Source organism: Solea solea, chromosome 14 (genome assembly GCF_958295425.1).
Source record: "Solea solea chromosome 14, fSolSol10.1, whole genome shotgun sequence".
In the NCBI taxonomy this organism is placed as follows: Eukaryota; Metazoa; Chordata; class Actinopteri; order Pleuronectiformes; family Soleidae; genus Solea; species Solea solea.
This window is the reverse complement of record NC_081147.1, coordinates 26,162,792-26,181,044: the sequence shown is the minus strand read 5'-3', so window position 1 is coordinate 26,181,044 and position 18,253 is coordinate 26,162,792. Positions and strand designations below refer to the sequence as shown.

General features: G+C 38.1%; 1 protein-coding gene across 2 annotated transcripts in view; it reads right to left on the bottom strand.

Annotated features, from left to right (window-relative positions):
* Positions 1–15,943, bottom strand: part of adad1 (adenosine deaminase domain containing 1 (testis-specific)) — a 36,924-nt gene extending 20,981 nt beyond the window's left edge. The window contains exons 1-13 of one of the 2 annotated variants that reach the window (XM_058649039.1): positions 15,852–15,943; positions 15,081–15,211; positions 14,845–14,985; positions 14,240–14,410; positions 13,812–13,883; positions 13,359–13,484; positions 12,240–12,363; positions 11,040–11,225; positions 10,799–10,874; positions 10,509–10,665; positions 8,464–8,698; positions 6,882–7,014; positions 6,515–6,624 (exon numbers count right to left, since the gene is read on the bottom strand). In XM_058649039.1, the coding sequence (XP_058505022.1) occupies positions 6,515–6,624; positions 6,882–7,014; positions 8,464–8,698; positions 10,509–10,665; positions 10,799–10,874; positions 11,040–11,225; positions 12,240–12,363; positions 13,359–13,484; positions 13,812–13,883; positions 14,240–14,410; positions 14,845–14,985; positions 15,081–15,198 (1,649 nt within the window). In that variant the 5' untranslated portion in view covers positions 15,199–15,211; positions 15,852–15,943. Of the gene's footprint in view, positions 1–5,980; positions 6,625–6,881; positions 7,015–8,463; positions 8,699–10,508; positions 10,666–10,798; positions 10,875–11,039; positions 11,226–12,239; positions 12,364–13,358; positions 13,485–13,811; positions 13,884–14,239; positions 14,411–14,844; positions 14,986–15,080; positions 15,212–15,851 lie in introns of those variants that run through there. The other variant, XM_058649040.1, reaches the window with a different exon arrangement.
* Positions 15,944–18,253: the final 2,310 nt, after the last annotated feature.

Genomic DNA, 18,253 nt, shown 5'->3' with positions numbered 1-18,253 from the left:
AAACATTAAAATTTAAAGGGATGGTGGGAGGTCATTTTCTGGAGCATTTTCTTTTAACTGTATTGATTAAAATCCTCTTCACGCCACCAATTGTTACCAATTCAAGTATCTTACCAGAAAATGACTTTGGTAGAAGTGAAATTCACATTACTTGATATTACTAGATATATAGATAATATTCTAGATAATATTACTTGAGTAAAGGTCTTAAAGTACTTGACATTTACATGGAGCCATCTAGGGCTTCTCAAATATTATAGCATTAATATTACATCACTTTTCTCAAGGAGTAGACAATTTCTGAAAGGAGGAGATTCCTTTTCACTGCTATAACTTGCTGAACTTGTGATGTGTCACCTCAATAAATCCTTCTCACCAACACTCAACACCCTGGCTCCTCACTGCCTGTCACACTGCATCCACCCTCTGGACCAACAGACCAGTTTGCTTATGTAAGTGTCATGCACTCAAAAAATCCCATTCTGTTAAGTCACCACAAACAGGATACAAAGAAAATATGTCTTATTTTCAGGCACACATTTCGACATAATTTCTTTAACAGGCACAGACATGTTAGTGAGCGTCTTATTTGGCACAGGGCCTTGTGTTCAATGACGGTACGTGAGGCAAGATACAAGGCAGTGTGGAAAGACTGAGTGGGAAGACAAACGGAAGCAATAAATGAAGGTTGTTCAATGAAATACAAAAGACAATGCTGTGAAGTAATACGCCTGCGACAAAAAATGACAGCAAAGAGCGGTTATATAGTTCCAGTTCAGTTTGTTTGTTAAAAACAATTTATAGTGTATGTAATAATTTGGTGTGTGGGGGGTCAAGCCTCTACACCACATATGTTAGAGTCAAGGCCCGCGGGCCGGATCCGGCCCGTGAATGAGTTATCTCTGGCCCACGGGATGATATTTAATTACTATTAAAACCGGCCCGCAGTATTATGTGCCCGCAGCACCATAATACTACAAATCCCAAGATGCACTGCGAGTGCATTGCCGCGTACCGAGTGCCCGCAAGCGAGCGCGATCCCGCGTCTTCTCTTCATGAGCAGCAGCACAGTTACAGTGAAGGACTAAACATCGCCGTCAATTTTCATCTACCTCTCCCCCAAAATGGCTAAAAAGAAAGGTAGACGCTGAACACAGGGGGTTTCAAGACAGGTGGGAGGCAGAATACATGTTTACCGAAGTAAAAGGAAAGCCTGTGTGGGGAGAAAGCGTGTCTTGAGAAAATATTGCAACTGATTTTATTTATGTTTTGCTTAATTTAATGATTAATGTTAAGTGCAATATAGGCTGTGTTATTGGTATTGGTTCAATATGTGCAATAATTGCGAGTTTTAATAAACATTGAACCAGCCCGGCCCTCCACTTGTACCATTTTTTTTATTTTGGCCCCCCGTGTATTTGACTTTGACATGACTGCTCTACACCAAACTGGTGACTGTCAACCTACTTTCACAAGAGATTGAAGGTGATGAGCCACAATAGGCCACTTGAGGGATTTTACCTAGTTGTAGTAGCACTGTAAAAGAGAAAAAAAAAAAAATTCCTACAGTCATCTAAGGGAAAAACAACGCTGTATGCATTAGGTGATATAGAACTAATTCAGCCCACCTTTTCCATCCACAGCTGTATAAATTGAATGCAGCTCAGAGAGTAAAGCAAACCAACACCTCCACTAAACAACTTCCTTATTACTCTGACAAGCCTACCAGTGGAACATGGAGCACTTTATTGGGATTTCCATTTGGATTGTTACTTTCTTCACTTGTGTTCAAGGAAGATATTTACCAAGAGCGGACGCAAATATTGACAATATGAGGGATGCAGTTACCTGTGTAAGTCATGTCAACATCTCAAGCCTCACTAGTTTTCCCCAAAGTTTCTGCCAGTTGTTAAAACTAATGATGATTTCTTTTGTTGCAGCTGCCAAATTCAACATTCTACGCTCCAACAGACGTGACGGTAAGGACATGTCTATAGTGTACATGTTTTTGGTTACATTTTTGGTTTTAGAGCTCTACTCCCAAGCATAAGAGACGCTCAAGCTGCAGGGTTTTGTTGAGCTTTTCTAAACCACATATAAAGGATCTCTAGTACAGGAAGTGAGCTTACCAGGTCTATTTGCTGACTTCTCTGTGCAAAGCCACAAGTCCCTCTCAGTCAGAGCAGTGATAGGAAGCTAAAACATCTATCGCTCCCCATACACAGGTAGAGTGCATCCCTACAGCACTGGACTGCGTGATGAGAGAACTTAACGGAACAGTCACTCAGGAATGCGACGACCACTTTGGATACATTGACCAAGCTGTTGAATACTTCGAATTTATGACTTTAGGCAGGGTAAGTATTTAGCACCAAAAAATAAATCTACTGCTAATCATAAACAGAAAGTGTGATATTAAATGAACTAAATCTATTTACTGTCTTCACTCTAGGCACAAACAAAGCCTGGTGAATGTGAATGTGAGAGATGGTCTCAAACTTCCTTCAGAGAGTTTCTGAACAAAACGCAATGGTTACTTGAGCTTAAATATGCAACCTCGGTCCAGTAAACAGGAGCGACCTTTGCTTCTCTATTATCAGCTGTACTGAGAAACACTGCAGGAAATCTAGAGAAGTGATGATCTGTACACCACGGTGTGAAATGACATGACATTTTTAGAATGTATGTGAAAGATTTCATTGATTGAGCCACATCTGCACAAGTGGAATGAAATTATCTCATGTATATCTTTGTGATGCTACTGCCTACGATTGTGAACACTGCAATATTAGCATGTATAACCATGTCACTGCAATATGGAGATAAGACAATTCATATTGAATGTCTGTTTTATTTGTACTAAATATTAAGACCTATTTTTATGGTTTTGATTCATATACTTAACTGCTGTGATAAGTTTCTTTAAGTTCTCAGTCAATTTGAAATGAGAACATGTTTTGATGTAAGCTCTACTCAGCTCTAATTATATTTATATATTTATTGTTTATTTAACAAGCTGTATGTTGGTGCCATGAGCATGAACGTTTAATGTAATAATTTTTAATAATAAACTTTGACAAAAGTGTTCTTTGTGATGTTTGTCTTGTCAGAATGTACATATTCGTCGTATTTTTCATATAGCAAATGTATGAATTTTGTATTAGTGCTAGCTTTTTCCTTCCCGACAGTGACGCAAGTAATGTGGGAGAGGAATAGGCCTGTGGCTTGTGTAGGAGGAGGAATTTTAGAACTAATTGCAAATACACTTTTTTTTGTATGAAGCCTAAATGGAAAATCAAGTCATACTGGAAAATCAAGTCACTGCCAAAGGGAAGGAAAAAACCTACCATGATTAATATTCTCCTTGTGCCAAAAGATTCAACATTTTGAAACATTTGAAAATGGAAATTAAGTAGTTTTTAGGTCAGTGTTTTTTTTTTTAATCGTTTTATTTGCATTTTAAATTATGCATTATCATATAGCAAGACTGGCAATATTAAGACTAAAAATATGAGTCTAAAGAGATTTTTAGTTATGAGTTATTTCTGTCTGTTTTTATTAATATATTAATTTTGCACCAAAATGTGCTTTTTATCTTTAACTGTTTTTCCTTCCTCCTTTGTTTAATGGTAAAAACTAATGTTTCCATAATGGTGCGATTAGTTTTGGTACAGTACAGTTTGAAATGGTAGAGCCCTGGGTCAGGTTGCATAGCGTGATGTTGTAACGGTGTGATGACAACAAACCCAACACAAAAGACAACACAATGGAGAACATCCATCAGTTCATTTGTGTGAGAATAGACGTTGAATTGCCTCGACTTCCATGGGGTATTTACACCAATCGCAAGGGCGGGTCATTTTTTTTCTGTTGCCTAATCAGCTGACTGTAGTGGGTGGAGCAAGTTTAGCTCCTCTCTGACTGTACCTTTTTACTCTGGTACCCCAAGGGAAGGGTGCCAAATAATGGAAAGGTTGGGGCTGGTTATTTTGGTACTATTGCTAATGGAAATGCAAAACATATAAACCGTACTGTACTGAACCAAACCATTCCACTCAACGGAAAAAGACTGGGACAGAAAATGCATCTGGAGCTGCACTCTAATTGAACAAATATTAGACAAAAAGTATCTACAACACCACAGGTGAAATATTTAGCGATAGAGAAGATCTCATAAGCAATCGCTGTGGGGCTTACAGGGGTCTTAATCCAGCCATGATACTTACAGCCATGCAATAAATATTTCACCACTACCTGCACAGCACCACAGCAGAGGTGCCGTGTACGGCTTCTGAGTTTTCACTGTTTAACCACATCAAGAGAGTTGCATATCCTGTTTATCTAGTATCGCCTCAGTGGGTAAAAAAAGAAAAAAAAAAAAAAGGCAGGGCGCATCAGCAAATCTGCATTTGTTTTATGTCACCAAATAAGTTACTTTCAGTTGTAGATTTTAGTTACATTACTCAAAACAAGGGATTTATTAACGCAGGGGAAAAACATCAACATAAAATAATACTCACATAGATAAATAATACTGTAGATTATAGAGCACACATTTAATATTAAGGGAACATTTAATTACACATAAAACAAAAAGATAGAGCCAAGATGGTGACACTCAAATCGTATGGACAGGTGCAAGTTAACTTTGTTTCCTCATCTAAAACACATATACTAAAAATTGGGAATATCTCTTTACAGGAGGGTTTCAATTAACTAATTTGATTCTTGCACAGTAAAGAAAACAATAATCTTCAACAGCAGGAATAGTCATTTCTCATGCAATTCTCTAAAGAGAATATTACCTATGCATCAGAAATGATCTTATGTCGGTATAATTAAATAATGTGCATTTTTACCCAACACTGACAAAATTATGAACACTGCAAAAGTGCTATGAGAAGTTTGTGCAAGATGTTGCGTCACAATCTGCACTGCATAACGTAAAAGCAACAAGTTATGAAAAATGAAACCTGAAGCTGAGCTTGATCCTTGGACTCAAGTTCCCTCCATGCACTGGAAATTCCTTCTACATGGCAAAGCAGTAGGAAGTAGTAGACACATCACTCCATTCACAAGACGGCTCAACACTTAAAGTAAATCAACTGCTGAATATCATACACAGGAAACCATGGCATTTCCTGTATGTGTAATAACACTGAGAGGCAAATCAACTGTTTGCACAAACAGAGGGTCCTAATCTTTGCTGGATCCAGTGAGTCTTTACAGTGGATATCTGCTACTTCACATGAGACTTTCCCCTGGAAAATATTGTGAGCAACAGCTAGTCATTTAAAGTAAAATAAAACAATGTATGAACATGGTTCATCATGAAACTTCTGCCCTTAGGTGCAAAATACAAGTTAGTTACAACATGGAGTGAGAAGTTAGTTGGGCAACTAATGATTGTGATAATAGATTATTTTGGAGTAGATCACCCACACATACGCAGCCATGCTTCTCCAGGTGCACAGAGCCACCATGATTCATATTTCAACCTGGTATAGCCAAAGAATGAGGTCAGCTGACTACCTGAATATAATGAAAGACCAGATTATTCCATCAATGCATTTTTTTCTTCCCTGATGACATGGGCATATTCCACGATGACAATCATTCATCAGGCTCAAATAGTGAAAGAGTGGTTCAGGGAGCATGAGACATCATTTTCACACATGGATTGGCCACCACAGAGTCCAGACCTTAACCCCATTGAGAATCTTTGGGATATGCTGGAGAAGGCTTCGCTCAGTGGCCCGACTTTCCCATCATCGATACAAGATCTTGGTGAAAAATGAATGTAACACTGGATGGAAATAAATCTTGTGACATTGCAGTAGCTTATGGAAACAACGCCACAGTGATTCATCAGTTTTTAGTCTGTTTTTATCAAGTGAAGCACTTTGAATTGCATTGATTTGTGTGAAAGGTGCTACATAAATAAAGTCAGATTGATTGATAAATGTACTGTACTTCATGATTTTGAGCTTGGAATGATTTATTTATTTATCATTATTTAAATGCTCGCACAGTGCCTCACAAATTTATCACAGCAGCATCACGTATTAAATCTAACACATGAATTGGATGAAAACAAATGTAAACATAAGCTACTTATCATATCATATTCAAGGGCACTGCTCAAAAGTAGGTTAGTCATAGTCATTTTCATTAAACATAATATTATAAGATGACTATTATAAACAGTAACAACATTGAACATAACTAATGCACCAAATACAGAAAAATGAAAATGAATACTTCAACTAAGCATAACTTTTAACCTGATAAAGGCCAGTTCAGAGCTCCAACATAATTTGTCTTATTATACACAAACGTATAACTACTGTATTTTTATTCCTCTTTTGGAAACCAGAACTGCTCTGTATCAAAATGGACAGGAATTGAGTTTAATCCCTTGAAAAAGCACAACAAGTGTCTTCTTGCAAACTTAACATTTTAAAGTTGGAACATATTTTTTTTCTCTTCTAAATGTAAATGTGACTTTACTCACATGCTGAAATTATCAATGACCGAAAGCTTGACCAGCCAGGAACCAAAGCCCTGCTGCGACAGGTACGCCCTCAGCACGTTCTTTGCCTCCTGGTACGACTTTGCCATCCTCTTCAGTGACAAAAGCAGTACGATTAGTTTAATTAAAACTAAATATGACGCAGAAAGTGGCATTTCCAACAATTTCAATCATAGATGGAGTTAGGGAAAATGATGATTGGGAATTACACTAAATGTGTTATTCAATTAAGAAAGGGTGACATGAATTTTAGTAGATCAGTGCTGCAATCTACTGTATATTAATCCTATCATTCAAGTGATGCTTAATAAACAGTTCATTTAAAGTGAGGGTGGGCTGCTGCAGTTACCTTGGCTTCTCTGTAAGAGCTTGTGGCCAGCAGATCCTGCCTCTGGGCTTCTTTGGCCACTAGCTTGAAGCGGTGTAGCATCGCTGCTTTGCACAGACGACTCGCCAGAGAAGAGCCGCTCTTAAAGGGTGACCTATTAAAAGAGAGTTGGTGTGGTGTTGGTGTTAGGGTTGGATGTAACATCATGGCAGAGACAGCAGAAACGTGAGCATGTCCCCACAGAGATGACAGACAATTTGAAAAGTCGTTTGTGTGAAGTCAAGGATGACAACAAATAGCTAGTTTCCTGCTTGGAAGCATGACCTGGTAAATAAACACACTTATAAAATATATTATCATCATGCCATGTTATTTCTCTTCATCCCTTCAAGAGTGTATACGTTACAGATCTTTTATCCCTAAACCACCTTAAGATCCTCCAACAAAGGCCTTTTTACTGGTCAAAATTCAAGATAAATAGATACAGTCCACTTTATCATTCATCAAAGAATATTTTTGGTGAGGTGACATAAATGGACAAAAAAGGTGTCGTTAAACATGTTCTAGATGTTTCCCTCTCGGTTACCGCCTTTTGTGTTGTCCTCTGTAAAACTAAAATAAATATCACTTCCTACCCGCTCTTGTAGACTGTAATAATTTACAGTATCAATTAATTACTAAATGAATCACCAAATATTCTGATAATCGATTAATCAGCATTGGTGTTTCTTTAAATAATTAAACAAGGCCACTGATCATTTTTAGATTCTTAACTATGAATGTTCCCTGGTTTCTTTGCTGCTCCACATAGCAAATAAATCATTAAAAGTGAATCATTTTAGTTTGAGGACAAAACCTGACATGGAGAGAAAACATAATTTTGATCTGTAATCAACATCAGCAATTTCAAAATAAGAGCCTTGTGGTTCTGAGGACCCTGCCCGAGGACAAAATTTACTGTGGTGCACGCACATTCACTCTCACACTCAGGGTATGAATATGACTTTTTTTGTGATTAACCTGGTCTCTTTCTCTCCCTAGTTTGTGCCTTTCCTTCCTTTCCTCTCTCTCTCTCTGTATCCTCATCTTGCAGGTTGCAGGATAAAGATCCAATTTTCAAGGCTTTTTCTATCATACACATCATCATTGACTGTATAAACTTGTAACTTGTTGTTGTGTATCTGCGCTCTCTCTCTCTTCTGTCAGAGATTTCTTCCTATTAAGAGGGAGTTTTTTTTTTCTCTCCACTGATGCCTAGTGCTTGCTCATTGTGTGAACTGTTGGGGTTCTCTGCTCTCCTTGATGTTGTCTATGTACAGTGCCTTGAGATAATGTATGTTATGATTTGGCACTATACAAATAAAATTTAATTGAATAATACAGAGGATGAAGTTAGAAGGTTTCTTTAAATCCAAAATCAAAACAACTTTTTGACTGGATTTTACCTTATCCTAGGTTGTTGAACTTGTAAAGTGCTCTCTAAATATATTATCATCAGCATTATTATTATTATTATTATTATTATTATTATTATTATTAATGAAGTGAAAACATGAGGAAAAGATGATTTACTCCCTCTTTGCAGCAACATAATCATCCTTACTCCTCTATGGTCTTGCCCAGCAGACCATCCACTACCTCCAGTGAGCCGTCTCCTTCACTCCAGTTGATACCGTAGGTTAAATCGCCACTGTTGGCAGTGTCGGCAGCCACAGACGCCACAAGGCTAATGTGGGGCCTCATCATGCAGTAGTACATGGGCAGCTGAGAGGTGATGCCTTCCACACGCTGGCTCACCGACATCTTCATTCCACGGATGTCACTGCAGCAAGAATCGCCTGTAAGATTTAACGATGATCAGTTGGTATATATTTCAGCAAATACGGTTATACTTGATTATTTGATTTTCTTTCCACAACCTGAGAATTAAGCAACATTTACTCTAGGTCTATCTGCCATCAAAACCATTGGGGGGGGGGGGGGGGCTGCAGGCAACACTTTAGTCAGCATGAAATACTGCAGGTAAGACCAGGGGTCTCAAACTCAAATGACCTGTGGGCCAATGACTGTCTCGTCTGGTCAGTCGGGGGCCAGTCAAGTAAAAAAAAAAAGCCCAACTTTTTTGGGAAAAGCAACAGTTGCGGTGGACGCTATGAGCTCAGAATTACATATCAATATGCTGTAATAATACATTTTTTTATATGTACTCTATTGCCTTGTGTGAGCTTTTCCGTCTTTTACTTCTTCTGTCTTTTATCCATTATTCTGTAAAGCACTTTGGTCCACTGTGTTTGTTTTACAGTGGTTTACAAATAAAGTTGGATTGGATCATTTCAAAAGATAAGTGGTTGTTTTAATATGCAACAATAAAAAAAATCATATTTATGATGCAAAATTAATTGTCACCACTGGGTTAGACTGTATCTGAGATCATTATAAAAATAAAATATAAAATACAACTTGTCAGGATACAGTTGCATCCGTCACTATCCATTTGGTGTCATTTTTAATACTTTGTGTTTTTTTTACAAACATTTACATCCTATACGACCAACTCTGGAGTTTCCCTCTCTCATGGGCAAATGTGGGTCATGTAGTCATTTTGATAATGAAAAGACAAAAGGACAAGAGTCAGGTGGAAAAATCAAACATGATTTGTCTCTTTATGAAACCAAACATGGAAACTTGAGTAGGACATTTTTTTGCACATATTATATTTTTTTTCCTATCAGATCATTTTAATGTTGGGGAATTTGGTGCCATATCATTCCTGCATGTAAAAAAAACCTGACAGATGACTTCATTCAAAAGTTCCCTATGAGTTATTATTGCTTCAAAGACATTAGAGTAATCCCCAGCCCACACACACGTTACACAACTTATATCACTTACTCACACAAGGTTGTTTACTTGTGTGTGTGATGCATCTTCTGCTGCTGCTTTACTCATGAAGAGATAACAGCTAAACCAACAGTTGAGTCTGCAAATTTGTCCAGTGTTGTGATTGTCCACTCAGGACAGTTTAATTTGCTTGTGTCGCACATTTTCAAGAGGGCTGAGTATTGTTGTTTATTTCCAGAATCAATTCTGATTCACAAGGTCCCAATTTGCTTCAGTTAACGATTTGATTTCGGTTCATTAAGATATGTGCACAGAAATAATGCTGTAAATTAGGGCTGCGACTACAACAATTTTCAAAATCCATTAAAAATCCTCCAAAAAAACGAGTAATCGTTTGACCCATGAAATGTCAGAAAATGTTTTAAACCTGTAAATGATACCAAAATTATTCAGTTTGAATGATTTCTTCCTTATATGGAGCAAAAGAAATTAGTCTGAAAACTTTGACCAAAATTTGACCTTTTATTTTGTAAAGTAATTGTTTCAGCCCTTGTGCAAATTGTATAAGATTCTCTATCCTGGTTTAGTGTTAAAAATATTTACATTAATGCAGTACTCTATACCAAATCAAATACCCAACGTACAATTGACATCAAACAGTCTGAGCCGCGAGATAAGATTTTTTTGGGAAACATTGGTCGACACTTTCTCAATTACCACATGACAAGGTCAGTGTGACCTCTGCCTCTATTTATTTTTTCAGACCAGAGACATCCCGGACAATCCTGTGATGACTTGTTTACTTGCCTATGAGGATGCTTTGGATATAGACGGGCTCAATGAAGTGGCTGAGCAGGGCTCCCTGGTATCCCAGCACCTGCCACTGAGTGACCTTGTCTATGGCAGACATGCTGATCACTTTGGAGGTGGACTGATCAAATGTTGATGAGAAAACGGAGAACACCTTTTAAAAGAAACATACTGATTAGGAATCATGCTGCAACAACCCCAATAAAAATCCTATAAATGAGAGAATAAAAATCCAATAGATGAGAGAATAAAAATCCTATAGATGAGAGAATGTAATTGTGCGATACCTTGCCCTCCACTGACAAGTGCAGGCTGATTTCATTAATAACTTGCAGTGCCGACATGGAGAGAGGGTTCAGCCGCCTGACAACAGTAGACAATAATGTTTATGCAACCTCACAAACAACTGGCACCACGACGGCTGAGTAAAAAAATTATTCCAGTATTAATCCTAATATTTGGCCTAAATCCTTGATATCCAGTACTCAATGAGTGCACTGAAGGACGAGACATAATGTTGAAACTCACAGCTGGGAGGGAATTTGAGCAGCTCCCTTTGGCAGTTGATTGACATAGAGGTGAAGGGTGATGCCACTCTTCAGGCTGAGGAGGTGGCTGCTGCTGCTGCTGCTCCTGCTGCTCTGCTGGAAGACCGACTTCTCCGTCAAATTGGCTGTTTTGCTGAAGAACATCAGCAGGTGCCGGTACAGAAACCTAACAATTGAAGTATAAAAACAACTCATTATGATGTTACATTTAAAATATGTTCCTATGTGATGTAACAGACCTGCAGCATGAAAAACCCAGTGCAACAAGTTAAACCTCATCTCAGAAGATTTGTACTGCTTTCAAAGTAGCAAAATGTATACATTCTTAAGGTCTTCGCGCATCAGTTAGGTGACAGGAAGCAAGACTTCTAACGTTGAGCTGATTTTAATTCAGAAACATTAACAAAGAAAAATACCTGGCTACAGCCAATGCTGAAAAAAAGAGAGTAAACTCTCTACCACTTCATGGATGATTTTTTAGACAGTTTAGACACTTAGTTTGAAGATTTGAGGATGGCTCTTGTTTGTAAACAGTGGAACTTGTGCACTTAGTGTTTATGTCAGAAGCTGAAAAAACAACATTGGTTCGGTAAAATAATGAAATTCTGTCAAAATTGGACAGACTTCTTACAAATAAAATGCACAAAAAGGCTTTTATGTTACTAATATTGCTCAAATAGGACTGACTCTTACTTTTCACTGACGACACTAAACCACATTATTTAAAATGACACGTAGTTATTGTGTGACTCAAGGGGAAAATGGAAAACCCATACATGTACCACAATTGCTAGTGTATGTGACTTTACGGATGTTCTTAATAGTAGCTATGTTCACATTTGTTGCTTGTACAACGCACAATTACATGAGTAGATACGTATCTCCACCAGATGAAAAGCAAATATTGGTTTGTTTGTAAATGTATAAATAATAAAACATTTTAAAAAGGGAAACTGCAAAATGCACCTCAGTGTTGTCTGACTAAACAACAGGAAACTCACTCTAGCTTACTGTGGTCAACATACGAATGCGTTTGCAAACATTTACCCCTGATAGAAGGTGAAATTGCTTCTTGTATTTGTCTGTGCTCATTTTTAACCTTCACTTCTGACTGCACTGACACTTTCATCATGGGTTCAGAGGGAGAAAATGACACACACAAGTTATTTTTGCAACTAACCTCATTAGAGACCTCCTCGCAGTGACAACTGCATGTGAATCATGCACAAGGCGTCCACTCAGTGAAGCGCTCTCTTTGATGTTGAAGTCCCCGGTGCCAAGAGCGACCACCTCACATCCGCTGGCTAGAGGGCAAGAGGAGATTGAGGACAGAGGTTTAGACATAGAGCAGCTGGCTACACAAGTGTAAACTAACAGGAAAAGGTATGACGTTTGAGTAATGTTGCTACTTATCCTTACAGTTCATGGTGTTACATGTTGCATATTTAAATGTTGCTCTATTTAAATGGAGAAAACCATTAATAAAAATCATGTAATATTTTCTATCATACACCTTTCATACCTATTAACATGCTGCAACTTTGGCTTAAGTGTCCCTAAACCTTCCAATTGAAACACGACACGCTCTAGGTGCACATATATTAATGTAGGTTAGAAATGTCAGAAGGCTACAGAAGGCTGTCCACACACACCAACAGTCTCAGTGTATTATAACTCTAAAACAAGCCGATGAGAGAAGACAGGAAACACCTGCACTATAAAAGCAAGTTCAACATACCCAGTACATTCCTCCAATATCTACCTTCACTAAACCAAAGAAACCACAGTCTACCAGCTGAGCTGACGGTGGTCATAAACTCAATTAGATTAAACCAGGTCTTTCTGGGTGTGTACAGATAAAAAAAAGGTAGTGAATATAGAATATAACGAGTCACAAACACAGAAGAGTCTACTGTCAGCAGAGCGGCCACAACATCCATATATTCACGACATAGTGTTTCTGAAATAAAGAAATTAAGGGCTATGTTACTTCTGTCATGTATAGATGGCAGAAGTAATTTTGTATGGCAGTTCCACTGAATCACATGTTATAATGTTGAAAAAAATCTGATCTGTCACATCCACCGAACAATCATAGCTGAGTCACTTCAGCCTGATAATGTGGACGTAGCTACGAAAAGTCAACTGTGAAAAATCATCTCATCTCACAATGGTAACAGCTTTAAAGACCTAGCAGCCAGACTGCACCAAATAGAATTAACTATATTATAATATTTTACTGTCCAATGTTTAGAGCATACTGGGGCCTGACTTTGTTTCCTTGTGAGAGTTCACTTACACGTCTGAAGGATGAACGCCGCTGTGGTGCCTGCGCAGGCCGAGAACTCCAGGTGACTGTTCATCAGTTTGGAGAGCTGATCTCGAACAGCGAGGGGAATCTGGAGGTTGACGCAGTTCCTGCTTTCTAAGGGGCAAAAAGACGATAAAGAAAAACATCCTCAGCTGGCTTTGAACTTACAACAGACATGTCGATGAAGTGAAGTTTCAAAAAATTTATGAAAAGTATATTTTATGATTTTCAAAAGGAAAACCCTATGTAAAACATAGGAAAAGCTGTACAGAAGCTCCATGACACATGAGCAGGAGACACACACCCAGCATGTCTCATACACGTGAGACACAGCAGATCAGCTCTGCTACCCTCACACACTGGCCATATAATTAGTGTGTCATTTGCTGCTATTGCACCAATATGGCAATGTGTGAGAACTGTACTGAAATCCATAGTTACCAGGATTGGGTCTAGAAGGGTAAACGTCAGAGATGGAGGGCTCCTCTTTAACTGGAAGGGGTGGAGGGACATCTGAGACATCAAGACAGACAGAGAAATTCAGAATTCCTATTTGCATCTTTCAATTGTATGCATCCTACTGTCGCTGCTTAAACTGACCGTGTATCACCTGTCATTACCATATTTCTCATGTCGACTAAAAATTGTCAAAGATCATTTACCCTAAATAAGATTTATATACAGAATCGTATGTACTATTCTGAGACAACAGTGCCTTTCAAAGCATTTGAACCCAACAGCATATCGTATTTGGATGATTTTGTTTGGGAATCATCCAACCAAAACGTACACAAATAGTGGTATAAATACTCTACTGTAAAATAAACAAAGACTTATTTCAACCTTCAAATAGGAAAAAGCTAACAAACCTGAATCCTCAGGGAGGACATACTTCCCATGGCTCAAAGTGGGCAGCAGGTCCTCCAAGGCAAGTGCTGCTGCACTCAGTTTAGCATCCTTTTTGGTTTTTCCTATGCCAGTCTTGTATTCAAATCCATCAATCACCACACAGAAGGCAAAGTAGAGGCCTGGTAGGTGTTCTGAGAAAACAGGAGCAAAGAAACATGAGAAAAAAAGAAAAAATGAATGAATGATTGTCATAATTACATTTCAGAAGTGATCAGGAATCATTTGAAAATAGGCAGCATGTAAAAGCTTAGCATAAATTATCAAGTAAAACCAAACAACAAGCTTCCAGATACAAACAGTGTGGTAATTACTGAACTGTATTTGACCGCATAGAGAAACAAAGAGTAGAGCTGCAACTAAAGATTATTCACATAAACAATTAACCAGTTGATTACTTATTTTGTCAGTAAAATATCTCCCTAAACTTGAAGTGATGTTGTCGAATATCTTGTCTTGTTAACAAACCGAAGCTATTAAGTTTTATTGATTTCTATGTTATATGGAGCAAAAAAGGTCAGAAAATATTTATATATAAGTAAGCCAAAAATCAACTGAGGTGTTTTACCTGAGGTCACCGTCTCCTTCATCTCCATGTGGAACTGAAAAGCTTGGGCCAGCAGATGGAGCAAAGACACAGCGTGAACTTCACCTTGCTTGTATCTGTCGATCAGTTCTTTAGGTGACACCATTGTCTTTGAAGCATATGCTATATTGGAGAAAGAAGAAAATGTTTAGGAAGGGAGACACTTATTTACACCAACAGAGACAAAAATGAAATCACACAAAGATGAATGCAACTACCATTGGAGGTTGGCAACGGTGAGGAGGACAAATGTTCCCTCACAGGCAAGTTCTTCATGAGATTTTGGGCAGAACAGGCTCCTCTGGAACCTCGAAATGAACTGCCAGCTGTAAACATCCCTCCAGATTTACTGGAAACATTTCATTACAGTTACCAACCACTTCCATAAAGCAATGAACATAACATCCCTAACTAAAGGCAATAGTTATTAATATTATTGACTTTCTAAAGGCTTTTTAAGAGTTGCAGTGTTTAATACATACGAATTGTATATCATATCTGAAGAAGGATAGTCAACTTACTAAACCCTATCCCTATCTCAAAGGCAGCAAACGTTAAATTAACTTTTCTTTTCCATATTTAGCAGTTAGAAAAATAAAACCTGGTGCCTAAAAACTACATTGATCTATACAAAAATACTGTTATTTACCACACCTTAATTGAAAAGACTGAAATAAAATAGTGCATTGAGCACAAAAGTGCAGCCTTTTTAATGAACATGAAGGATAACTGATATTTAAAAATGAAAAGAGAATGAAAACAATCTGGAGCTTACAGATGTCATGGAGGTAGCATTTATATTAGCTACCTGTAGCAAATAGCTAGCCGAGTAGCAGATGCTATCAGGGGGTACGTGACAAACTGAGAATATACCGTGTTAACTGACTTAGCGTTTGAAGGAAACAAATTATCCTGTTCAAATTCACCTCTACAATTTATTTAATGTTATTAAAAACGTAAAATCTCACCAACAAAGACATTTTTATTACCTTTAGCTAGTTTTGACGATTGCTTGGCGGAGAAGCTGAGAAACTTCTGGAATATGGGCGTGGCCTGACGCTGGCGCAATCAACGAGCAGAGATGATTAATTACTAAAACACGACCACTGACTCTGTTTGAGAAACTGTGACCTAAATCCCCGGCCGCGGTCATGTGATAGGATGCGGGTCATATCGCGATATTTCATCATGATAATTATATTTATGAGGATAATACACAGAATTTCAAAGTAAAAGTGTTTGTTATGATATGGAATTATATACACACTCCACTAATAATAATTCAAATTGAAAAAATATACATATATATATAAAAGAGTATATTATTGTACTGTATATTGCATATATATGGTATGAGATCATAGTGGATTTTGATACCTCTGTTTTACACCACATATGCCAGCAAATTATTATTTTTGATCACAATCAAGAATGAAATTTGCTAAAGGAAACGTTTTGATAGGCCACACGGTGGTGTAGTTCTCCCTGTGTGTGCGTGGGTTTTCTCCGGGTTCTCCCGCTTCCTCCCACAGTCCAAAAACTGGCAATGTGGGGATTAGGTAAATTGAACACCCTAAATTGACCATAGGAGTGAGTGTGAGAGTGAATGGTTGTTTGTCTCTATCTGTGTGTGGCCCTGCGATGGACTGGTGAACTGTCCAGGGTGTACCCTGCCTATCGCCCGATGTAGCTGAGATTGGCACATCACCCCCCGCGACCCTCTGGTGGAGGATAAAGTGGTAGATGATGGATGGATGGATGGAAACGTTTTGATAAACTGTCTAAGAAAGACTCTACTTTCTCAGACAGTACTACTTCTACATGTTTCATGAGGCATAAACAGTGGCACATTTTTTTGTGTCTATATTTAAAAATAATGTTATTATTATTATTATTATTATATGTTGCATTTGCATGGAATCATTTATATAACATGCAACTTTCACACACGTATTTATTGTTTTCCATATCTGACATTACTGCAGGATATGAAATGTCCTCTTGACTTTTAGTTCTTTATAACTACTTTATGTTTCAGTTCACAAATAATTCACTTGATTGTTTTGAGGAAAAAGTGACAACAAACATGAGCGAGAGCGTGAAAAGGGGGCTTCCTCTTTCACTCCCCCCACCCCCTCTGCTGGCACAATGACACAGTGACATTATTGTGTTGACGTCAGAGCTTGTGCAGCAGTTTAAACACTAAATGACCTTGCAAGTGTCCAAATCACTGTGTGCAAATTATACTGATATTATTCAGGAGTTTTACTGTGTTGTTTTTTAATAGAAAAGGCTGTATGTGTCTCCAATGATATACAAAATAGCAGGTCACGCCACTGTAATATTTCCACTATAGCAATAAACAATTATAAACAATTATATTTTTATTTCACTGGCATCAAGTGAGGATGTGAAACATGGATTACGTTACGGGATTGACCCGCTGCTGAACCATGCCTGTTGAATCCCACATTATAACTAATAACTAACTCATCCCTGTTCAGAGTGAGAAGTTAGATGAGTGCAAATAATATGCTCATTCTCACAATTGTTCATTTGTTCAGTGACATTTCCCCCACATTTCCAGTTTGGTGAAAGTAAATGTGTGGGTAGGAGGATTTCCTTTTCTTTCCTTCTGCCTGAGTAACTTTTGTGCTGCATACTTACATCAGCCTTTTAACTCTCTTTTCCCTCTTACACTTACACATACACTAGTCGCTGGACAACTGACCTTGTTCTGAATAAGTCGTCTCGAGTCTGATGTTCACATGAGCTGCTAATGTTGTTTATCTGCAAATGACCTTTTTCACATGAAGTTATTTCAGAAAACGACGTTTACATGACTCTTTGTCCTGATCTGGTTAATATTATAAATACTAATGTAAGGTTAAAGGTTAAAGTGCAGATGGAATGGCTACTTGTGGTGAAGGGCTTTGCAGAAATGAAACTGTTCTTGTATTTTAAAGGGCACTGGCTTTAGTGACCCACGAAGTATCCTCACTGAGGACGACGATAAGCAATTATGAGAGCTTTAAAAAAAAAAAGTAAAATGGAACAAGCAGCCCACAGCGGCGAACAGCGAAGGTCACCGCAGGAACAAAGTGGGTTTTCTACACCCCCACAGAGTGCAGGGACACTGTTTGACGTTACTTCTCTAATCAGTCACACGTGAAGGAAAAAAAGAAAGAAAAAGGGAAAGGACGTGTTCTGAAATGAGTTTGCTTGCTCCGTTCCTCCTGTTATAGTCTTCCCATCAGTGGCTAAGAGAAAGGAAAAAGATGAGTCAGTCTACGCTGTGAGCCGCCATGTGTCCTTTACAGCACCCCAGATTCTAATGGTGCGGAAACAGAGGCAGTTTATTTACTTTTCTGTGTCGGTTACAAAGTTAGTT